This window comes from Suricata suricatta, chromosome 1 (genome assembly GCF_006229205.1).
Source record: "Suricata suricatta isolate VVHF042 chromosome 1, meerkat_22Aug2017_6uvM2_HiC, whole genome shotgun sequence".
NCBI classification, from domain to species: domain Eukaryota; kingdom Metazoa; phylum Chordata; class Mammalia; order Carnivora; family Herpestidae; genus Suricata; species Suricata suricatta.
In genome coordinates, this window is record NC_043700.1 from 33,256,532 (window position 1) to 33,281,115 (window position 24,584).

A 24,584-nucleotide genomic window follows, 5' to 3' on the forward strand; every position below is an offset into this window, starting at 1 on the left:
CACACGTACCTTATAGCCTCCAATCCTGTGGTCAGGTTTGAATTCTTTGCCATTTTTCAACCAGCGCAGTGTGGGGTTAGGAGTCCCACTGGAAGGACACTTGAACTTCACAGTCTTGGCGGCTGGCACTGCATGCAATTTCTTTTCCATCTTTTCTGGGGATGTCCAGTACGGAGCCACGGCTACCCAGGGAAAGCCAAGAGAGACAGGCAGGGGGCCAGTCAGGTTCAGGAGCAGAGGTCCCGGCCAGGGCCAGGACCTGGAGGTGTCCCCGCCTCCCTGGCCAACACTTGTGAGCAATGTCCGCACTAATCAGGGCACCCAAGGGATCCCATGACCCTATATGCCTTCTCCTCCCCATCTCCAAACAATCATCTGAGCCTCCCCATTCCCACTCAATCCCCAGGCCCAGCCCAAAGGGCAGTAAGGTAGGAAACAGTGTCTCACGCATACGGTTTGGTTTGGTGTTATCTGCCTCCTTCTCCTCTGAAGAGGAGTCTTCATCATCGTCGTCGTCCTCCGAGGAGGGGAGAGCATCTATGGGAAGAAGGGGGCACTGAGGTCCCTTAGAGGGAAAGGCTCACCAGATTTCCATCCGTATCAATAGCTCGCCATGAACATAAAGGCCAGTCCAGTTACATAAGAATGCATCTGGACCCCCCCAATTCCATTCTGCCCTTAGTGATGGTCTCTCTGCGGGACAGAAATGGTTTACTTAAGAACTGCCCGTCCCCCGCCTTCCCCAGCCCAACACAGTGCCCCTTTCTGTCCAGAAGCCTTGATATTGGCCAGTTCCTCAGGGGCAGTGGGTCCCCTTGGATTGCACCAACTCAGTACCACCCAGATGTGCTGGGTCTCAGAACTAGCAGCCAGGGGAATGTGTGTATCCTTCAGAAACCCAAACCTAGGCACGCTGTGGCCAGAAGTTATTTCTAAAGCCACGAGGCTGAACAACTCACAGCTGAAATTTTCCTAGCATGTGTCTGCTAAGGTTTGGGGGCTGCCCTTCTTAGCCAGAGCAGATGGGGAGCCCACCACACAGTCCACAGCTGCCGACACTTCTCCCCAAGTATCCAACCCTTTTAAAAGGCTTGACACACGTGGTCACCCGTTCATGCCAGATCTTTCTCCAGTCCTTCCTAGAACTTTTGGGGGTCTGGAGGGAAAGAAAGGAGGCAAGTGCTTCAGCTGGGGGAAGGTTCTAAATGATGCCTGAAGGGCATCCCTCTGGGATGCACTAATTGCATCAAGAAAATTTCAGCTCTTCTTTGTTTAACCCTAGAGTTTTGTAAAACAAGTGTTCTAAAAGTGGCAGCTTCCCAAAGTCACAGAACTCTAGGGTTCCCTGGTTGTCCTTAACACAGCTCGAGAAGCTGGAGGACAGATGTTTTCCATGAAGTCTGTGAGTGTGGTAGTGCACCTGGGTCCTTTCCCATCACAGTAGGGACCTACCTCACCACGTGTTCTGGGGCTCTAATCCCTAAGCCAAGTACCAAGTCCAAATGGCAAGGAAATGACAGAATGGTCGCAGGCTGAGCCCCAGGTAGCACCTGGAAGTCTGGGCAAGTTGTGGCGGAAAACAATCAGTGTCTTACTGACCCAAGCGTATCAGCAGTCACTTGAGGCAGCTCCTGGAGGCTGAGATCTCTGACCTGAGGCCTGCCCCACCTGGTCACCCTCTGATAGCTAGCCACGCAGCGGGCAGGGAGCAATGTTAGTGGGCAGCAGTTTCGGAAGCAGAGTGGGGGCAGATTGTGAAGGGGAGGAGGTTTGCCTCCCCCTGAAACTAGCAGAGAGGTTGGAGGGGTGGGTCCAGGGAGAGGGAGAGGGCAGGTTTTGCTACCAACCTGAGACATTGACGGAGAAGTAGGTGGTGTCGCTGCCCGAAGGGCTGCTGGTCACACAAGCGTAGAGGCCAGAGTCAGCAGGCACCGAGTCCCGCACCTCCACCTCCTCCCCTGTGATGCGAGTACGGTTGCTCTCCACCAGCTGCACCCCGTCCCGCAGCCAGTTGATGCTCTGGACATCGTCCCGCAGCCGACAGCGAAGCTGCAGTAGGTCACCAGGGTGGACCAGGAAGGACTCCACTTCCACAGGGGCTCCCCAGGGCTGGGCTGCAGCCACCCACAGGGGCCAGGAAGAGGGACCAAGGGATGGGGCAGGAAGAGGAGGAAAGGGGAGAGGGGGAGAGACAAAGGGAATTATGCTAGCTAGCTGAACTGAGCTGCAACATCCCAGGGGCTACAGAGCCAAGAGGCGAGAACCAGAATAGGTGTCAGTGGGAAATGGCTGGCTACCTGGAACCCCACCTCTTCTTCTATACCCCCAAAGGCCAAAAGAAGAAAGAGGCAAAGCCAGGAAGCAGCCACAGCAGCATTAAGCAGTTGATGGTTCATTTCCCTCCATCTGAAGGAAGGGGAAGGCCAGCCCTTCCCAGGGCTTCTTTGTGTCCAGACTGCCCCCCTCAACACTCAGTTCTCTGTCAAGGATGGCCACGTCCCAGGAGGACACCCATTTCCTTTTGGCCAGGCCAGCCTCACCCCTTGCCCTAGAAACAGCTGAGTAAACCTGCCCCTCAGGACTCCAGCAGCAGCCCCCACCCCCAGTTGAGAGAAGACAATTTGTCAACAGGGGCCTTCGGTTCAAGTGATTCAGCAGGGAGGGGTCTGGCCCCTCAGCGAGTCAGATGTGTAAGATGGGTATGTGGGAGAGGCGATCCAAGGAGAGGTCAGCTCAGGGGAACCTCTGGCTAACAGGTGTTGGGCCTGAGGATTCGGGGCTTTTGACTATATTAGGAATGGAGGCCTGCAGCTGCCACCAAGCCCACACTTGCTCTGGCTGCAGAAGTCCTAGAACACAAAGCTCCTTTCTCCTCATCCCACGGCAGGGCTCCTCCTCTCCAGCCCTGCCGCCTCCCCTCCCCCAACACATGGTCTCACACACACCCACGCCCCCTCACCTTTCTTTCCCTGGATCCCAAGTGCCCCACAGCTCACAGATCTGATGCAACCTGTTCACCCATCCATCCTCACAACCAGCAATTGGGCACCTGCACTGACAATGGCGGCCGGAAGCCAGGCACACCCGGAGTCCACCATCCCTGACCGCCACCTGCTTTTGAGCACCACTAACTAAGGGAAAATGCACTTTCTGCTTCCTTCTGGGATGTTCAGTTGTGCTCTCTCCTGGCATCTCCTGCCAATCATCCACCCCCCCACCAAAAGGGGCACCTGTTCCAGCTCACATCCACCACCTGACATGTGTCTCTACTGCCCTGGGAGCCTTCTTTCTTTCTCTCCCCTGGTTAACCATCAGAGGATGAGCCAGGGCTCCTTGAAGGTCTTTCAAGGGCCAACTTCTGGAACACCTTCTCTGTCCCTGTGCCCCATTGCCCTTCAGGCCCTATTGCCCATCAGGCCCTGTGCCCTGCCTGGCCCTCAGCGGCCGTCCAGTTCTCTGCCTGGCTTGGGATTCTGCCTCAAAGCCTTTTCCGCCTCCCAGTCTGGGTGAGGTGCTCTCCGACTGCACTCATCACCCTGAAGGACAGTCCCCTTTCCTGAGTTCTGAGCGGGGGGACGTGTCATATTTACTTTTAAATCCCCAACACCCAGTACCATGCTTGACACACAAGAGTTGCCCAACGAACGCTTGTTGGCTAGTGCATGGTTTCCTCACGGTCTCCCTTCCTAAACCCCCTTTTCCCCTTCACCACCCTCACTGTCAGGGACACCTTCTGATGTGCTACCCAGATGCCAAACCTACAAATGAAGAAACGAGCGTCCTGGACGTCAGATGGCACCAGGGACTAAGAGCCGTTTTCCTCAGAGGGGCCAAGGCTGCGGCCCTTGACCCTCTTCAACCCAAGGGCTGCCTTAAATACTGGGTAAATACTGAGTCATCGAAGGTGGGGGTGCTGCTTCAAAAGGGCTTGGAAGCCACTAGGCTAGCACACATTTGTATTTTTGTGAGTCAGGTCAAAAGGAACCCCACAAAGGTGAGTGGACCACATAACTGATTAAAAATAGGCTTTTGTGGGTCTTAAAAAAAAGTTACTCTTTCCATTTTTAATGGATTGTGGTTTAGCCAAAAGAAGGTAGAAGAAAAGCAGTTCAGACTTGATCCTTAAGGAAAACAGCAGACACTCCTAGTGATCAAATCTCCGTTCCCTCCAGTGACCTCACTGATTAAATATTTTGCAGCTCGTGATTCTGTACAAGCCATTGGTCAAAGAGTAAACTTGGTAAACTCAAATTCTTAGCCTCTGGCATCACAGCCTATTTCGATAGGTCCCAGGGACAAAAAGGTAGGGAGGACATGGGCATTTCCCCAAGAGAAAGCAGCAAAGGGACACTGGCCCTGCTGAGACCAGCTCTGGCCGCTTCTAGCTCAGAGCCCTAACTGTTCACTTGTTCCAACCAGGATGTGCAAACGAAACTTCTACAGGATATATAAAAAGCCTTGGGGTGCCTGGGTGGCTCAGTGGTTAAGCATCCAGCTCTTGAACTCAGCTCAGCTCATGATCCCAGGGTCATAGGATGGAGCTCTGCATCAGGCTTCACACTGACAGCACGGAGCCTGCTTGGGATTGGTTCTCTGTCTCAAGAACAAATATAATTCTTTTTTAAATTTCTTTTTAATGTTTATTTTATTTTTGAGAGAGACAGAGCATGAATGGTGGAGGGGCAGAGAGAAAGGGAGACATGGAATCTGAAGCAGGCTCTAGGCTCTGAGCTGTTAGCACAGAGCCTGATGTGGGGCTCAAACCCCCACATCAGATCATGACCTGAGCAGAAGTTGGATGCTTTTAACCAACTAAGCTACCCAGGTGCCCCTCTCAAGAATAAATAAATTAGGGGCGCCTGGGTGGCTCAGTCGGTTAAGCCTCCGACTTCGGCTCAGGTCAGATCTCACGTTCGTGGGTTTGAGCCCCGCGTCAGGCTCTGTGCTGACAGCTAGCTCAGAGCCTGGAGCCTGCTTCCGGTTCTGTGTCCTTCTCTCTCTGCCCCTTCCCCTCTCATGCTCTGTCTCTCTCTGTATCAAAAATAAATTAAAAAAAAAATTAAAAAAAAAATTAAAAAAAAAAAGAATGGTTTAAAAAAAAAAAGAATAAATTTAAAAAAAAAATGGAAGCAATCTGTTAAATAAATAAATAGCCTCAAGGACCACCTTTCTTTTCTCTGCCCCTAGAGTTTCATCCCTTTATTCTCCTGATCAAGATCCTGGATCCTTGATAGGATAAAATCAAAATCCTTTCTTGGCATTCAAGGCTCATTGGCAATCTGTTCCCACCTCCCCATGCAGCCTTCTTCTCCCTACCTTCAGCTTCAAGGCTGGCTGTTTTCCAGCCCAACTGCATTCTTCTCTCACACCAAAACTTACTTCGGCTCAAGGCTGTCAGCAGTTGTGATTCTCTCTAGCCCTCCCACCCACGCTGCTCAAAGTGCACCAACAAAGACAGACAGGAAGCCGCCTCTTGTCCCTAGTGTCGCCACCCCAACTGTCTGTAAAACAGATACTATACAAACCACACAAACTCAAACTTGATCACATACCATCTTGTTTCTTTTAAAACATTTTGAGATATATTCACATACCCTAAAATTCACCCATTTAGAGCATATAATTGATTTTTAAAAGTATATTCAGAGTTATGCAACCATCACTACAATCTAACTTTAAAGTTCATTTATTTATTTTATTTATTGTGGCGGTGGCGGGGTGAGAGGAGTGGAGGGGCAGAGAGGGAAAAAGAGAGAGAATCCTAAGCAGGCTCCACATTGTTAGCATGGAGCATGATGCTGGCTGGGCTCACGAACTTTGAAGTCATGACCTGAACTGAAGTTGCACATTTAACTGACTGAGCCACCCAAGTGCCCCCACAATTTAACTTTAGAACTTAAAAAATTTTTTGGCTTTAAGTTTATTTATTTATTTTGAGAGAGAAAGAGAGAGAAAAGAGACCCCAAGCTGGGTAGCGGCAGAGAGAGAGGGAGAGGGAGAGATCCCAACCAGGCTCTGCACTGACAGCAAAGAGCCCAATGGTGGGGCTCAAACTCACAAACTGAGAGATCATGACCTGTGTTGAAACCAAGAGTCAGACGCTTAATGGACTGAGCCACTGAGGCACCCCTAACTTTAGAACATTTTTATCACCTCTAAAACAAACCCCATACCCAATGGCAGTCACATTCCATCTCCTACCCTTTCCCTCAGTCTAGAAAGCTTGATGCTTTCTGTCTCTATAGATTTGCCTATGCTGGATATTTCATATGAATGGAATTATACATTATACGGTCTGTGATAGCTTTCTTCCACTTAGCATAATGCTTTCAAGGTTCTTCTATGCTGTAACATGTCTCACTACTTCATTCCTTTTAATGGCCAAGTAATATTCCACTGTAGGGATATATATATGCCACATTTTATTTATCCATTCATTGGTTGATGGACACCTGGGTGTGTTGTTTCCTAAGAGTCACGAGTCACAAGTGTCCCTGTCTTCTTCTCCTAAGAAACAGAAAGCAATTCAGAGCAGAACTGCTTATTATAATTTTCCCAGAGTGCCTACGAGTGTCACAAACCAAAAATACCCAATAGGTCTTGAACTGAATTTAGCCTAAGGCCAAAAATCAGCCTACAGCTCTTGGGTTAGAGTGGATTTTTTTTCATGGCTAATAGTGCTCTTGGATGTGTGTCAATTTCTCTATTTTTAAAACAGGGATAATGCCACTTTCTTCTAGGAGGTGACAGAAAGGTAACCGTCTTTGCTGATTGAATGGACTCTGACCTTAGAGAGTCTTGTGTATGGTGGCTGGTGTGAGGGCATCACTGCTCATCACAGCTCAGTCACTACTCTCTATCTCCTTTTGGTTTTTCTAGTGTCCTCCATTTATGTGCTCACTGGGAAAGGCCCTTGTATCTGTGCTCCATCTCCTCTGAGCTGGCTATTCTCTGGCCAAGACCAGCGGGCCAGGGCTATATTTGTTGTTGGGTGTCAGGTAGCAAGAAAGGAGCTGACACCTTCATTGGCTGGCCATGAAAGATGAAGAAAATGAAGCCAAGTGTATTGCTTGGCCACTTGAAACTAACATTCCAACTCTTCAACAGTCCAACTAACAATTCCTGGTTAATTGGAATGGGAATGCTGTGAGGGAAGTGGCAAGCCAGAGCACTTGCCTTCTGCCTCTTGTTTCCTGAGAGATCAGGTGGGAAACAGAGGCTAGAAGACATTTGGTATCTGGATTCTGTGATGACCCAGGGTGAGGCTGAAAGTGTCTGGCTGTGAGTTGGATTACAACACTCACTCTTACAGGCCCTGGGGGCAATGTGCTCTGATGCCCACAGCACCGGGTCACTATTCTCATAACTGGGAGAAGGAAGGTTAGGGTTAGGGTTAGGGCTTGACCTGAATATCCCTCGAGGGTTAAGGCTTCCAGCAAACTGGCCAACTCTTCAGAAAACAGGAGCGAACCAAGGCCTTTGCTTGGCTGCTTGTATGTGAGATTGAGGAGGCCTCTGGTCCTGAGGCAGGTTTCTGGGACAGTGCACTGTGAAAGGCTGTGCAGGCCGAGCCCAGTACCTGCTTTAGTGAGAGTGAAAGGGATTCCTAGCCAATCATCAATCCCATTTTATTTCTCTAACAGAGCCTCTCTATCATCCCCCAGGGAAAAGTGGGAGCAGATCAGGAACCCGCAGTTTTTCATAAACCTCAGGGAACCAGTTAGAAGGGGGGGGGCAGTGTTTCCCATGGTGCTCTCAGGTCTAGGAACATGACTAATGTTAATGGAGCCCTCCTGAGTCCCATTCCTTTTTATATTTCTCCAAAATACCAGGGCTTTGTAATTCCCAACAAGCCAAGAGGATGTAGCATATTGCTCATGACGCGACGGGCCGGAAATCTGCCACTGTTCCCAAGCAGGCAGTTCTGCCCTGGTACATCAGATCAGATCCAAGTTCTTGATTCTAGATCCGAGTCTTCCGCTATGGGCAGGCGCTGTGCAGGGCGGGGGAATGGAGCTTCTGAAAAGACCCAAAGCCATACGAACTTTGTCATTCTTATGAGAAGATGAGGCCCTAGTTCCCCCAAATCTAAGAAGATAGGGAGCTTTCTTCAAAATAGCTGTCTTTGGGTGCTTCTGAGAGTCCGGGTTACTTCGTAAGGAGAAGACGTGGATGAAACAAAGGAGGAGGCCCATGCCTTGCTCTAACCAGGGCAAGATTTACACAACACCTTGACACGATGAGGCGTTTTATATTCCAACACAAGACTCCTGGAGAAGAACAAGAGCACCCAGTAGAACTTACAAAAAGTACTGGTGGTCAGAGCAGACAGAAGTGTTCACAGGACAGGCTGGACATAATGTTGGCTGTGCTAACAGCTCTGAGCCTGGAGCCTACTTTGGATTCTCCCTCTCTCTCTGCCCCTCCCTTGCATACGCTCTCTCTCTTAAAAATAAATAAAAACATAAAAAAAAAAAAAAAGAATTTAGATGAGGAGGGGCCCCTGGGTGGCTCAGTTAGTTAAATGGTCAAACTTCAGATTCTTGATGTTTGGTTCACATCATGACCTCACAGTTCATGAGTTCGAGCCCTGTGTCAGGCTGTGCACCAACAGCTCTGAGCCTGCTTGGGATTCTCTCTCTCCCCCTCTCTCAAAATAAATAAACTTAGGGGGGAAAAAAAAGAATTAAGATTAGGAGTGTAAACTCTGCGGGGAGCAGAAAAGGATAGGATGCTTATAAGCATGGTTGTGCCTGGAGATGAAGGACAGAAGGAGACGAGGTTAGAGCGTATGGCCTGCTTGGACCAGAAGTTCACGGAAGAAAATAGCAAAAAATAATGATTCCAACCTGTGAGGTGAAGAATAGATAGAACAGAAGCACTAAAGAAGTCCCAGGGAACACACTTCTCTGCAGACCAAGAATGCAGACCTTTCCTGCCATATGCACAAACACACAAACACACCTGACAACGTATTTTGAAATGCCACTTCACCAGCCCTGGTCCCATAACAGCCAATTTGGTTTGAGTTATCCACCTCCAAACTCCACCAACTTAACATGAACCCCGTGAAGAATAACAGCATATTTGCATAGCACTTTGCAGTTTACCATGTGCTTCCCCCTATATTATCTTGGGATCATAAACAATGCTGAAAATGGTCATGCTAATTAATACTGGCCAATATTTACAGTGTGTTTACTGTATCTGATATCTTGTGAAAGCTTTTGGCACAGACTCTCGTCCAATCCCTTATAAGGTAGATACTATTATGATCTCTACCCTATGGATGTAGAAGCTTCCTACATGCCAAGCGCATTTAATCACCACAACCCTGTGAGGTAGGCGCCATTATTACCCTTGCTTTATAGAGGGGACACTGAAGCACAAAGAGATCTGGTATTTGTCCAAGATGGCCCACTTAGCTAGTAAGTGGCCAAGCTGGGATTCAAACCTGGGTGGTCTAGCTCTCCAGAGTCCACACATGTCCAGAGCCCAGGTCTATCACTTTGAAAAGCAGCCTCTATCCTCACTTTGCCTTTGCAATCTCTGACTTCTGAGAAGTGACCGAAATCCTTGCTGTCTAACGGCACCAGGGTCTCCCACCTCCTCCTATGAGCTTCTGAAGTTGATTGCTTTGCCCTTATCCTGTCTTTTCATTCTTTGCAACTCACCACCTCTACTTATATTTTAGGACTTTTTAAACTTATAAACACATTTTTCCATGCATGCTCTTCTACCCTTTAAAGCTGAGCTCCTCATAGGAGGAGGTGGGAGACATGGGTGCTGTTAGACAGGATGGGGAGCTCAATAGAAAGGGTCTGTGCACGTTTTGCAAGTGAGGTAATGGGGGAGTGGGGGCAGGCTCAGGACTAAGAATAATGCCCTATTTTGGTATGGCACTTGATACTCCAAAAGGCATGTTTATTCATGTTATTGATGTTCATTCCCATCTAAATACAAAAAGACAGAGAGAGAGAGAGAGAGAGAGAGAGAGATTGATTGAGAGACTTCTCTCAAAATCACAAAACAGGAATCAGCACTTGATGCTGGGTCTGCCAGGGCCTGGGCCCCCCTCCACAGTGTCACACTTTTCACCCAGCACTCGAGACAGTGACAGGTGACTCACTAGAGGTACTTACTGCAGTTCTGACCACAGGCGGACAGCACAGTCCCTCCCGCACTGTGTCCCTGGCTCAATTCTGGATCAGTCACCTGATACCTTCTCTTGCCCTAAGCCCCTCACCTCTGAATACAGTTTACAGCTGAGCTGATGACCTCTGATGACCCCTGCCTGACTCTGCTGCGAAGATTAAGAGCATCAGGCAAAGGGGCCAGCTCTCCTGGTCACACATCTGACTGCCCCAGCTCTCCAGCCTGACCTCTCTGCACCAGCACCCTGCGTTCCAAGCCCTCACACTCCAAGGACCTTGGTTTATTTCCTCCTCCTCCACAATCTGGAGATCCTCAACCACATCCCCCAACCTCAGCTGTCGAATCACCCAGCCTCTTTGGCCAAGCCACTGCCCTCCCGGGCCCTCTTATGTTTGCTTTCTCCTAAAACGCCTATTTCCTCTGCTCTCTCCTTCACTCCTCTAAGGCTTTAAGACTCACTCTTAGGAGACATCCCTAGCTTCAGTCTTCCCGATTCTTAATGTGCCTTCCCAGGACATACAGATCTTCATGACTCTATCTTGTGCTTATTCATGCTGCTTGCTTGTGGGTTGGTCCATAAATATGCATCTTCTCTACCCTCTGTGGTGACGAGTGGCATCATCACATCCTACATTCCAAAGGATAACCGGCCCTTAACAAAGTCCGGCCCGTTGTCTCGGGGTCGGGATTGCTGTCACCCCTATGAAATCCTTTTGGTTTTGAATTTCTGGGTTAAGAAAACCAGGGGAGACGGCCCATTCTCTTCGGTAACATGGGGGAACTGGTGGTCCAGGAATGTTTACAGTCTTGGCACAAATTCCCCAGAGATAAATGAGGGGGCAATTGTGGGTGGGGGAGGAACTCGGGGTGGCTTTGAAGGCAACTTAAAAGGAACACAGAACTGCACGGCGGGGCTCCGGGAGCCCTCTGCAGAGGTTTTTTATTACATTATTTTGGCTTTGAAATGGAACTGAAAACTTACTTTAGTCTGGCAAGGGCAGGCCAGGCCAGAGTGGGGATCTCACTGAAATCCCCGGGAATGACTGACTATCCTCCTACAAGTAGGGCTACAAAGAGGAAGCCCTACAGATACAGGATGCCCTGCGCCCACGGTGTCCCCAACATACAGGGAAAGCTGCGGAAATGGGGAACACAGGCATGTGCGATAGGGGAGGCAGAACACCAAATCAAGTAGCAGGGTCGGACACCCTGATCCTGCAGCATTCACCAGTCCCCCGACCTAGGGGATTTGGAGTGTAGGGTTTTTTTTTTTAATAGAAAAAAAAGGGAAAGAAGTACGAGGGAACATTTTGCATGCAAATGGGCCGCTGCCAGAAGAACCCATTAAAATGTAAAAACTCCACATTCAGCCTGACAAAACGGTGCAAACTGCTGTGTTTGCCAGAGGGGCAGCAATACAGCTCCCGACAAAGGGGCCGAGGAACAATGGCGGGCTGAATGGCCTCTGTCAGCAGGTCCCCTTGCGCGTTGCCATGGGGACCCCACCGGGGCTTACTAAAGGTATTTCCTGAGGAGAAAGGCAGTGCACACATGCCCAGGCGGCCCGGCTAATCCTGACAGGAAGCCATCGCCATTCAGCAGCCCAGGGGCTTGGGGCCGGAGTTTTGTTTTGTTTTTATTAAAAAAAGATTTCGGTCTTTTGTGTGTCCCACCTCGTCACTGTAATTTAGTGCAGAGACGCCTGTGCTGGCTAAAGCCTCAGCGCAGGGCCTTGCGCCTGGCCCAAGACCCCCCAAAACAGCTCCCCGGTAGCTGGGCAGGAGGAGGCCCAGGCACACAGGGGCCCACTCGGGAGACCCTGGGCGAGCATGCCCTGAGCTCAGAGAGGTCTGTGTAAACTTTCAAACAGATGAGCATCAGGATGGAGTCCAGGGTTCGAGCCCGCATGCTGGGTTCTATGTGGAGCCTCCGGGTACCTGTGGGTCCCCCGCTTTTTGGGGTCTGTGCCCCCATCAGCACCAGAGGCACCCTCCCTACCTCCCACCTAGGGCAAAGCACTCTCCAGTTGGGGAGAAGGGCCGTAATTAAGTGATTAACAAAGGAATGCACCCAAGAGCTGTTTTAAAAGAAACTTCCCTTCTTCTCTGCCAGCAAAAGCTGTCTCGCCAAATGTTTACTGACACACTGTGGATGGAGCCGCGAAGAAATCTCTTCCTATCCCCATTTCCCAAAGCGACTGTCAGTACACAATGCTTCTCTGCCGCCCACCTTACCAGGAAGAAAGCTGTTCTGAGGCAAGTTCACCTAAGACAGCAGGAAGCACAGAGCAAAGCGGGGTGTCCTGCAGCTACAGGGAAGGGCCGGCTAAGCTCACAGTTCCTAGAAGTTGGTGTCACCGGGGTTCACATTTGGCACCAGAGGAATCCGGCCTTGGCAGATTCAGGGAAGAAAGCCAACAACACAGCTGGCGGTGGAGACAGAAACTGCTGTGTGACAACTGCCCCCCTCACCCCCAGGACACAGTTGAGGGCAAATTAACATTTCCTGAGCAAACATGCCGGTGGAAGGAGCCATCTCCAATGAAGATGGTCAGACGGAAGAGGCTCTCTGCTCATTAAGATTTGCCGCCAGGGCTGTGTTTGCAAAGCCCATGCTCTTGCAGCTAAACTGTCCCCCAAAAGAGTTCCTGAACCTTGTATTTTGATAGAATCATAGTGGAAAACTGCCAATTTTGGAGGTATTAATACTATGCCTAATAACTCCCCTGGACATCTGGGAGGCTTCTAAAGCCATATTAGATGGGTCCTATTTGGGGAAAAGGAGCTAAAGAGCCTCTAGAGGCTCAATGATGGAAAACGCCCCTGAAAGAACCCCAAACCCCATAAGGACCACTCGTGCGGGTTGAAAGCCGAGGGGATCTGGACTCTCAGGTGGTGGTCTTCTCCTGCCTTTATTAAAAATCAAGTCCTGAACTCAAAGCAAAAGTACAACTGGCCACCACCAACTGTCACAACACAGAACATCTTCCACTGAACTAGCTTTCACTGAACTAGCGTGTGTGTGTGTGTGTGTGTGTGTGTGTGTGTGTGTGTGTGTATGTGTGCGTGTGTGTAGGGTCCCACTGCTGGAAAGAGAGCTCAGACCCTCCCACCACTGGCCCGGAGCCCAGGCCTCCCAGCCATGTGTCTGCAGCTGCGACCTGTCATGCACTTCCTGGTCTGGGTTCTGTAATGGAAAGATCATTAAGGCTGGGGGAGGAGGACAGTGAGATGAATCAACAGCGAAGAGGTAACCCTGCAGCTCCCACTCTGCCGTGCTCTGACCTTAAAGTCCGGTCAGGTTCCTAAAAGAAAAGAATGTACAGCCCTGCCCCCACCCCACCCCTACAAGGGCCCCTCAGAGGGCTTCCCCTCCCCCCATGCTCAGCAGAGCTTGCCTTGGGAAGGAAGCACCAGCAGCTGGGCAGGAAAAAGTTGCAGCTCCCTAAACTTGCTGATGAATTAGTGGAAGACTCAGCTGTTCCAGAATCTGCCTTTTCGCGCCCCCGCCAAACCCTCAACCTCAGTGGATGCTTGAGAGCCTGCTTCATCGAAGCTCTCAGCACTTGGTTGTACCTGCCAGCTTCCCTCCCTGTCCAGTCCAGCCACTGCATGGTGGGTCTGGGTCACACAGTGTCAGGGGTCACTTCCCCACTGCAGTGGACAATGGAATGGGTTCCTCATGAGGTTACTTCTTCTCAGTGTTAAAGAAATGCCTCTTATCTTTACATTTTAAGAATAAAGGCCATAAACATTCTTTGAAAATAAAATAGTATAGAAAGGTAGTTGCTGGGAGAGGGGAGAATGGGGAGTTGAAGTCTAACAGGAGCACAGCTTCAACTGGAGAAGAAGGTATGAAAGTTCTGGAGGCCATGGTGGTGATGGTGACACGACATGAATGCACCTAACGCCACAGAACTGTTGGATACTCTAAACTGGTAAAAACAGTCAATTTTATGTTAGGCGTATTTTACCACTGTAAAAAAAAAAAAAAGACTAAAAATAAATTTAAAAAAACAAAACAGTAGGGGCGCCTGAGTGGCTCAGTCATGATCTCACGGTTCGTGGGTTTGAACCCTGAGTCGGGCTCTGTGCTGACAGCATTGAGCCTGGAGCCTGCTTCAGATTCTGTGTCTCCCTCTCTCTCTGCCCCTCCCTCATTCACGGTCTGTCTGTCTGTCTCTCTCTCTCAAAAATAAATAGAACATTAAAAAAATTTTTAAAAAGTAATGGTAATGAACAGTGTTGGTTTTTAAAAATGTTCTTATATGGGGCGCCTGGGTGGCTCAGTCAGTTAAGGATCTGACTTTGGTTTAGATCATGATCTTATGGTTTGAGCCCTACTTCCGGCTCTGCGCTGACAGCTCAGAACATAGAGCCTACTTCAAATTCTGGGTCTCCCTCTCTTCTGCCCCTCCCCTGCTTGTACTCTCTCTCTCTCTCTCAAAAATAAATAAACATTAAAAGAATTTTTTAAAAATGTTCTTACATGGTGAAACAAGTTGTTAACCCTCTATAGGTTCTGAAAACCTGGGATGAATTTTTACTGGCCCACAAAAAATACAAATCTGGGACCGCTGGTCTGTTCCACAGATCTGCAGGACACTGAGGACTCAGGGGGATATGCTGACATACTACATATTCATTCTTCTCTTTCACACATACCATTAAAGTTGAGCATTAAGTGTTCTTTGTTTCAGGAAATTAAAAGGGGCATGCCTGGTGGCTCAGTCAGTTAGGTGTCTGACTTCAGCTCAGGTCATGATCTCATGGTTCGTGGGTTCGGGCCCCGCGTCGGGCTCTGTGCTGACAGCTCAGAGCTTGGAGTCTGCTTTGGATTCTGTGTCTTCCTCTCTCTGTCCCTGCCCTACTCATGCTCTGTCTCTCTCTGTCTCAAAAATAAATAAAATGCTTAAAAAAAGAAGAAGAAATTAAAAGAACAGGGTTCAGGCATTTCTCTACCTGAGACCATATGGCTGTCAGGTAGGGAGAAGGTGTTAGGAGGAGACCAAAGGCTTAGTTAGGGGAAGGCTGGGGACCAATATCTGCCCTGGGGATTCCTCTGCTCAATCGGGAGGATCCTGAACAATGAAAATCCAGGGGGAAAGATAACTACTCTGGGCAATGTCAACATCCCTGATGTCCTAAGAGATGAGAGCCCAGTCTGAAACCTTTGTGAAAACCACTCAGTCCCAAACCCTGCTTGAAGCACAGGTGTAACTGGTTGGGTAGAGTGGAAAGAACCTTTGAGTGGAAATCACTCAGAAAACTGGCCCTACCGCTCAATGTGGGACCCTGGGCAAGTCGTCTCCTCCCTCGGGCCTCAGATTCCTCACCTGTGAAATGGGAAGGCTGATGGACCTGACAAGCTCTGGGTCCTTTCTGGCTCTAACTTTTTAATTTTCAACTGGGCCTTAAGAAGGGAGCATCACTGCCGGCTACCCGCTCCTGCCACCATGAGCACAGAGCTCCCTCTGGTGTGAGGGAAGGCAAAGACTGCAAGTTAATTTGCATCAAGAAGAGGGAATTCTGAGGGTGCCTGGGTAGCTCAGCTGGTTGAGCGTCCACTCCTAATTTCAGCTCAGGTCATGATCCCAGGGTCATGGGATCCAGCCCCACATCAGTCTCCTTGCTGATTGTGCTTAAGATTATCTCTCTCTGCCTCTCCCCTGCTCACGCTAAGGAAGAGAGGGAAGATGGCTGACTGGGTGGATTCTGTTTTGGTCCCAGATGTCCAGCCACCAGCACCTTCAATAAATGCTTGTCTTCATGGCTTCTCTCTGAAACATGTTCTCACCAGAAGCCTTAGAATGGAGGACACAGAACAGCTAAGAGGCTGTGACTGGGAGCCCAAGTATTCTAGAAGGATTTATTTCACTCTTTCGATTCATGATATATTACCCTATAAGAACTAGTGAGGCAAATAAATTTTAAAAATGGAGCGGAAGTGCTGAGGGTAGTGAAGGGCTAACATTATAAAAGAAATGCCACTTCCAAGCGCACCCTTCAGGCATGACCGCTCAAATGACATCAGTAAAACTTTTGAACGTCACAGGAAGAACTTCATTCAGTAGTTAGTTAAGGCTGACTCTTTTAAGGTTCAGGAGCGAATTCCCAAAACTTAGGGAAAATAAACTTTAATTCCAAAAGTAAACCCTAAAATTTGATAATAACGGAGCAGAGATTTCTGAGTGCAAAAGGACCCTTCTAACAGGCTAGAGAGCAGATCAGCATTCCAAAGACTGTGATAATTGACTTAAAGCCCTGGGCATCAGAGAAAGAGGGAAGAGAATCTCCTTCCTAGGAAAGGCTTCAGATCACCCTAACCCCCCACCCCTCAGCCTCGCCTATACCCCCTCCAAGCAAACTGACTCAGCCCTCTTCCACCTTTCCCACTGCCTATCTTAGTCTCTCTCTCTCCAGCTTCTCTGACATTCCACCTTCCTCCCTCTCTCACCCTTTCCAGTTCAGAAATTAGGGCTGTAGGTATTGATACCAGCCAGGCTCCAGTCTCAACCCCACCACTTATTGGCTGTTTAATCTCTCTGAGCTGTGTTTGTTGGACCTCTCTGGGTCAGTTGCCTAAACTGTGACATGGAAACAGCACCTACCTTTGGGCTTTTTTTTAGAAATTAACTGACATCAGAGATTCTCAAATTCTCCTGGATGGGCAGGGAACTTGTTAGAACTACCAACTTCAGGCCCTGCTTCAGAATCAAGAGCTATGGGAACAGAGCATGGCCACCAGGTGATGCCAAGCCTTAAATACCCAAGAATTGCTATGTGACATAATGTGAAGAGCTTCAGATGTGGTAGCAATTACTCCTCACATATTTTCCTTATTTTTAATTCCTGCCATCTCCTTTAAAAAAAAAAAACTTTCAAAAGATGTTTATTTATTTTTGAGAGAGAGCGAGCGAGCAGGGGAGGGCCAGAAAGAAAGGGAGAATCTGAAGCAGTCTCCAGGCTCTGAGCTGTCAGCACAGAGCCTGACGCAAGGCTCGAACCCATGAACTGTGAAATCATGACCTGAGCCAAGGTCGGATGCTTAACTGACTGAGCCATCCAGGCACCCTTTACTGTCTCCTTTTTTAAAACTGGAAATTTTAGGGGCACCTGGATGGCTCAGTCGGTTAAGCATCCGACCTTGGCTCAGGTCATGATCTCACAGTTCGTGGGTTCAAGCCCCGCATCAGGCTCTGTGCTGACAGCGAGCTCAGAGCCTGAAGCCTGTCTTCAGATACTGTGTCTCCCTCTCTCTGACCCTCCTCATGTAGGGCGTCTCTCTCTCTCTCTCAAAACTAAATAAAAACCTTAAATTTTTTTTTTTAAAAACTGGAAATTTTAAGTTATCTTTTAAACAAAGAAAATGGGTGGTTCTTTACCTGTATGTTCATGCACGTATTCATTTGTTGTAAGATGCTGAAGTGAACAAAAAGACAAAAACAAAACTTCTGCCTTCATGATGTATGTGTACACACACAGGTACCAGCCCACAAATGATGGTCAATTTGTCCCTTCACTTTAGGGAAGGACCCTCTCCTATGGTTGCAGATGACTCATAACTTGGGTTTTATGTCCTTCCTTGATGCAGTCTTTTGATGACATTTCTTAAATGAATCATTTACATTTTACTGTATCTACATATGTCTGGTAAGAATAACACTGACCAGGGAGTGCTCAGGGTGGCTCAGTCAGTAAAGGGGTTAAATGGGTGAAGCATCTGACTCTGGATTTCAGCTCAGGCCATGATCTCATAGGCCCCTGTCAGACTCTGCACTCACAGCTCAAAGCCTGCTTGGGATTTTCTGGCCCTCTCCCTCTTTCTCTGCCCCTCCCCTACTCTCTCTCTCTCAAAATATATAAATAAATATTAAAAACAAAAACAAAAACGAAAAACACTGGCCAGGGCTGGGCCTGCACTGTGAGGCTAGGGGCAGGGAAGGCGTTTGTCCTAGGCCTCTCATTCAACAGAGGCCTCTGAGACTGCTGTGTTTTTTCCCCAAAAGGTTACACAGATAGTTACCAACAGAACTGGAAGAAAATTTTTACCAAACAACTTTTAATAAAATCTGTGTCCTTTTCCTGGGGGCACCCTTCAGACAGTATACCATAGTAAAATTATAGATTTTTAAAAATCCTGTAATTATTTTATGACTAGCCCAACTACATTATGATACATATTTTTGTTTCAAACATTCAAGTGTTGAAGGTAAACACTAAGATGACCAACAGTTTCAGGATTTCCCGTCCCCCTTTTTTTGTATTTCTTCATGTCTTTTCTTAAAAGTTTATTCATTTATTTATTTATTTTGGGGGGTGAAGGAAGGTGAGAGAGAGAGAAGGAGAGGGGCAGAGAGAGGAGAGAGAATTCCAAGCAGGCTCTGCACTGTCAGTGAGGAGCCTGACATGGGGCTCAAACTCATGAACTGTGAGATGACCTGAGCTTGAATCAAGAGTCAGATGTTTAACTGACTGAGACACCCAGGTGCTCCTGTATTTCTTCATGTCTTAAAAATATACACACTGGTGGCCTCAAAACAATCCCAATGCTTCAGCCTCCCTGAGCCTTTCTGACATGTTTATTTCCACTCAGCGGATGCTGTTGGATCACAACCATTTGAGAAGCAATCTAGGTGGTTTGTATGTATGCCTGGGCAACACCATCCCATTCTAGAATAAGTGTGACCTCCAAAGAAAACTCAGGTGTGGCACCTGACACTTTGGGGACCTCTGATGCTAGACCTTCTCCAAGTAGGAAGGCCCTGCTACAGTGGAAAAGGCAGCCTCCGTGGAGTTTCTGTTCTACTGATTATTCTAGGCTAGGGAGCCCCTTCCATGAGGGTAGTTCACAGACCTGTGACCCACGCTTGTCCTCTGAGTAGAGAGCAGGATGTCACACGAGAAATGGTACAAGGCAAGCATCTCTAGCTGCCTGTACCCCAATTGCACATCTACCCAGAAAGGTAGGTGGAGCCTGATTCCTGTGGGATAAAGAAGGGCTTACCCACCAAATTCAAATGTTTAAATTCAAATGTTGGTCTGCCTGACTTTTGGGGGGAAACCCAATCTGACACAGGGACATAGTGTAACACACTGGAAAAAATATCAAAGTCAGACCTACCTGAGTCTGAATCTCAGTTCCCCCTCTCACTATGACCTCAGATAAGTTACTTATTAACTCCTTGGATCCCAGTTTCCCCATCTGACTATGGGAATAAAACCTATGGCCATGGGATCAGTGTAAAGATGTAAAAATGTAAAGCATATAGAGTGTGAAAGTACAATAAATAATATTTATTAATAATTGTTTTAAAAGAGCTTTACTGGCTTAACCCTTTTGTGGCAATTAGTCAGTATGTAATCAAGACTTTCAGATGTAAATATCCTTGGAAACATGAACAATTTTTACTTGTAAAAGTATGTTCACTTAGGTGCAAACTATTGAAAATAACCTAACTGCCCAACAGTAGAGGACTAAGTAAATAAATACATTTTGCACACCCACACAACGGAATACTATGTGGTTATTAAGCACAATGAAGTGATTTTCTTTGCCTGCAATAAACACTACATGCTTGGGGAGGCTGGCTGGCTCAGTGAGTAGAGCATGTGGCCCTTGATCTCAGGATCATGATTCAAGCCCCACACTGGGCACAGAGCTTACTTTAAAAAAACAAACAAACATAACTATGTGTTTAAGTTAAAAACCAGTATATATATCATATAAATTCCATATTTGAAAGTCCTATTTGTATAAATGCTAAAAAAATAGTCTAAAGAAATAGGTTAACTGTGACTATTTTTAGATGATGGGAATAGTTTTTCTTTTTCCCTTTATACGTCTGTATTTTCTAAATTTCCTATGAACCTCGATGATACATCAAATAGCTATGTTTTAAAAGAGTAATGAAAATATTCTTCCTGACTGCTCAGAACTCTGCTCTAGAAGAAGAAACAAACGGTAGGTTAAAACCTCCAGGGCGCCTGGGTGGCTAGGTCAGTTAAGGGTCTGACTCTTGATTTCAGCTCAGGTCATGATCTCATGAGAGTTTGTGAGTTCATGAGTTCAGGCTCTGCGCTGGGTTCTGGGCTGACAGTGGGGAGCCTGCTTGGGATTCTCCCCCTGTCTCTCTGCCCCTCCCCCACTTGCTCTTTATCTCTCTCTCAAAATAAAAAGAAACTTAAAAGAAAAAAGCTCCATAAAACATTAAGGCAAAGTACCAGATTGAAAGTTAAACAGAAAGGGGAATAAAAGAAATGATTAATCTGGAGACAAGAGGAAGGCTTCTAGGGGTAGGTGGCCCTCAGGCTATGCCTTAGGCTAACCTCAAGCTAAACCCACAGCCAAGAGTAGGAATTACAAAAGGTGAAAGAAGAAAAAGATAGGGACTAAGATTTCCTGCTAAGGGACCTGGATAAACTGCAGTTATGTATGAATAAATACATTGTATAAAAGAAGGAAAAAAAGGAGGGAGGGAGAAGTCTGTGAATGAATGAATGAATGAAGCAACCATTAGCCAGAGGCTAGTTTTCTTTCTTTCTTTTTTTTTTTTTTTACATTTATTTACTTAAAAAAATCTTTTAAATGTTTATTTAGTTTTGAGAGACAGAGAGACAGCAGGAGCAGGGGAGGAGCAGAGAGAGAGGGAGACACAGAATCTGAGCTGTCAGCACAGAGCCTGACGGGGCTCGAACCCACGAACCGTAAGATCATGACCTGAGCCGAAGCCGGATGCTTAACCAACTGAGCCACCCAAGCGCCCCCAGAGGCTAGTTTTCAATCCTAGAGAAAATTTAATAAGGGCTAAACTCTAAACTCAACTTTCTCTGTTGATTAAGTATTTGAAAGTTCAGTGTTGGTGGATTTTAACCTTTCTCCCTGCCCAAGCCTGTAACTGAGGCCCATCTTCGCCAAACTCCCTGACCCTCTCACCCACTTGAGGCTCCAAGCACCTACACGTGCAGGGGTAGGGAAAAGCGCCCGCAGTCACTCCAATGACAGTGCCAGCTGCCCCACCATTCACCTCCTTTTATACAACCCATCCCAGGAGGCTCGGCCATGCCACAGTGTGTGGGATAAGGAAGGAGGACTGAGTTTCAATTTCTGCCAGAGCCAGTCTTTCTGGGAGACTAACTGGACAGACGCCTCACCCCAGGGCTGCCCAGTTTGCAAGGAGCAAAGTCTTTAAATGAAGGCAGTAGGGGTGCCTGGGTGGCTGAGTCGGTTAAACCTCCAACTTCGACTCAGGTCAGATCTCACATTCGTGGGTTCGAGCCCCGCATCAGGCTCTGTGCTGACGCTCAGAGCCTGGAGCCTGCTTCCGGTTCTGTGTCTCCTTCTCTCTGCCTCTCCTCCTCTCATGCTCTGTCTCTCTCTGTATCAAAAATAAATAAAACATTTAAAAAAAAAATAAATGAAGGCAGTGAGCACCTCATCTGGCAAGGGGAAAGGTGAGAGTCCAAGTGAACTGACAACCAGGAAAGAGCAACTCTGAGACAGGAGCTACAATTAGGAGGCAAGAAGCCTAGGGGCGCCTGGGTGGCTCAGTCGGTTAAGCCTCCGACTTCAGCTCAAGGTTGGTAGGGTTGAACCCCACATTAGGCTCTGTACTGACAGCTCAGAGTCTAGAGCCTGCTTTGGATTCTGTATCTCCCTCTCTCTCTGACCCTACCCTGCTTGTGCTGTCTCTCAAAAATAAATAAAAAACATTAAAAAAAACCCACCAGAAAATGATGAAAAGAAGTTTTATTTACAATAAAAAATTAAAAAATAATAAAAAGCGGCAACAGTCCACCATGCGGGCTTTAGGCAATTGTGTCCCCTGCTTGGCTGTCACCAGCTGAAGTCAGAGCAAACCTCCTCGGTCAGGAGCAGTCCTGACTCCAGAAGGCTTCTCTTGAGAGGAAACAGTTTGGGATTTACTCCAGGCCCTTAAGAGCCCGGGTAGAGCTATTAACTTTTAGCTAAATCACTTGGGGCCTGAAGGGAGGGTGTAGGGTGGGAGGGCAGAGAGAAGAGAAGCTTGCAGTAAGTCTGTAAATGAGCCATCTTTCCAGAATGAAAGGGAGGCCTGGGCAGCTGAACTCAGGAGACCACCAGAGCAGCTGGACTTTCCCCGGTCAGCGGGGAGACACTTGTCTCGCTTCCAGCCTTCGGGGAAGGAAGGAAGAGGCAAAGGTGATGTCTACGGGTGAGCTGGAGCTCCCAGTGGCCCCAAAGGAACCAGGCACTGTGAAAACAGGGCGCAGCTGCTGGTCAGGCTCTCTGACCCCGGACGTGGCCCTCCCGGATAATGACTCCCCAGAACCCACTTCTCCCAAGGCCATCCATCACCGCCCCAGACACAAGCCATCACTCACTGCTTCTGCTTGACCGGGAGCAAGCACCCCGGCCAAGCCCTGCTGACACACCTCCATGTTGGAGCCACAGGGTCCAAAGGAACCGTTGGCACTCTCCCTGCAATTCCTGCCTACCCCAGGCTCCAGGTAGTCACAGAAACCAGGTGACAAAATCCCAGGCTCATTCTTTGTTTGGGCTCCCTCCCCTCCCCCACCCGCAGCAAGGGCTCTGGACAGCCATTTGTTCTTCCCTGAGAAATTCCTCCTCTCTGACTTCGGGGAGCTGGCTGGCAAAGCCAGAGTGGAAAATCAGTGAAGCTAATAGTGTAGCAATGCAGAAGCCAGAGCCAAGAACACAGCCCTGGAGTGGCTTTCTGCACTTGCACAGCGTGGTCAAGCAGGACACGTGAGTGCTCCTCCTTCACATTCTCTCACAGGCTGAGCCCTGGGTCTCCCTACCCCCACCCTGCTCAGCTCAGCTCTGGGAACGCTTGCAAACATGCCCTTTCAGAGGCACTCGGGCCTCCACTCTCTGGGGAAAAGGATGTGGGACAGACTGGATCCTCTGGGGAAACCTGGTAGGTAAGCACCCTACAGATTTCTACCGACCTAAATCTTGCAACCTTGTTCTCAAGGGGGTCACCTGACCGTCGTCTTCTGCTCCATGTAATTCCACTTGCCTTCTGGCTGAGGGGCAAGAAACTCCTCCTGAACACCCAGTGTGCATTCAAAGCAGATAGGAAGAAACGATGTTGGGGGCAGATGGGGCAGAGGGACGCTCCTGGGTGTGTGCCCCAGCACGGCCACGGGGCACCGGTCCCCTGGCCACACCAATCAGCTGCGCGGCCTGTCTGAGGCAGGCAGTGGGATACCCTCGGGTACCTATTTGCGGCTCCCCCTTCAGCCAGGCTGAAGTGCATACCCCTTGGGGCCAAAGACAGCATGGGACCCCTTGGCGGGTGGCCTGGGGTGGCCAGGGCCCTCCCACCTGAAGCTGGGGCAATGTCTCCAGTACTGCTTGTCGCCTCCCCACCAGGGTGCAGGTTTCATGGAACACAAAGACAAAGCCTTGCTTTGTGGCGCCAGGCATCTAGGGCGCTTGCAGCTAGAAATGGAAACGTGCAGCTTTTCCATTAAGGGTAACCTCTCCCCCTCCAACCGGCCACCAGACTCCTTCAAATCTGGATAGGTGGGAGGAGCAGGAAAACCCCAGCCCATTAAATCGCTTATTAGTTGCAGGTTTCTGAGTATATAGGCAAGTGTTTTGAGACTGCAAGCCACACGCTGTCCCCTTTACCACGGGGACCCGGGTGTTTAACCCACGTTCCTGCTGGAAAAAGGGCAGAACTCCCAGCCCCAGCTGCAAGAAGTAGCCTTGCAAGCAGTTTTAGATTCACCCACTTGCTTTCTCAAGTCTTATTCTAAAGGAGAGAAAAATAAACAGACACAACCCTCTTCAAGCTCAAAATGTCTTTCAAGTCAGTACTTAATCTTTTTAAAGATGCATTTCTGTCCCTCCGCCCATGACCCCAGCCAGGTTCAGTCTTTCCACACAACCCCCAGTCCTCCTTCCTCAAGACCTGCTCTGAAACACGCTTAGCCTCTTTACGATCCCAAACTAGAGAAAGGAGAGGGAGGGACCGAGGGAGGCTGGTTTTCCTGGAACCCTTATTAAATCAACTTTCCAAGGACAGCCAGAAACTCCAGGCCCTCCCCACTCCCTCAGGAGCATTTGCGGACCGGGGGAGGGGCTACACACACACACACACACACACACACACACACACACACACACACACACACACACTTACAGCAAGGCCCTTCTGAAGGGGAAAAGCTCTCTGTGGGAGCAGAGTTTGTTGTTTAAAACTTTTGGACAAACCCTTTATACACAGATTATAGTCTTTTCTGAGGACAGTAGCAGCATTATTTTTTAATTATCAGCAGGGCCAAGACTATACAGTGATACTTAACCTGTGTGGGGTACCTTATGGTTTACAAAGCGCAGAGACAGATTTTCCCTAATGACCTCCCAGCAATCCTCTGAAGACTCTGGGGGCATGTCTTTGCTACCACAAAGCTCAGGAG

At 48.5% G+C, this 24,584-nt stretch overlaps 1 protein-coding gene across 7 annotated transcripts in view; it reads right to left on the bottom strand.

The window, feature by feature from the left end:
• FGFR1 (fibroblast growth factor receptor 1) overlaps positions 1 to 24,584 on the bottom strand; it is a 42,723-nt gene that overhangs the window by 14,679 nt on the left and 3,460 nt on the right. For 2 of the 7 annotated variants that reach the window (XM_029936225.1, XM_029936216.1), the window contains exons 2-4: positions 1,848 to 2,114; positions 454 to 537; positions 10 to 182 (exon numbers count right to left, since the gene is read on the bottom strand). In XM_029936225.1, the coding sequence (XP_029792085.1) occupies positions 10 to 182; positions 454 to 537; positions 1,848 to 2,114 (524 nt within the window). Of the gene's footprint in view, positions 1 to 9; positions 183 to 447; positions 538 to 1,847; positions 2,115 to 24,584 lie in introns of all 7 variants that reach the window. The other 5 variants (XM_029936220.1, XM_029936209.1, XM_029936232.1 and 2 more) reach the window with 3 other exon arrangements.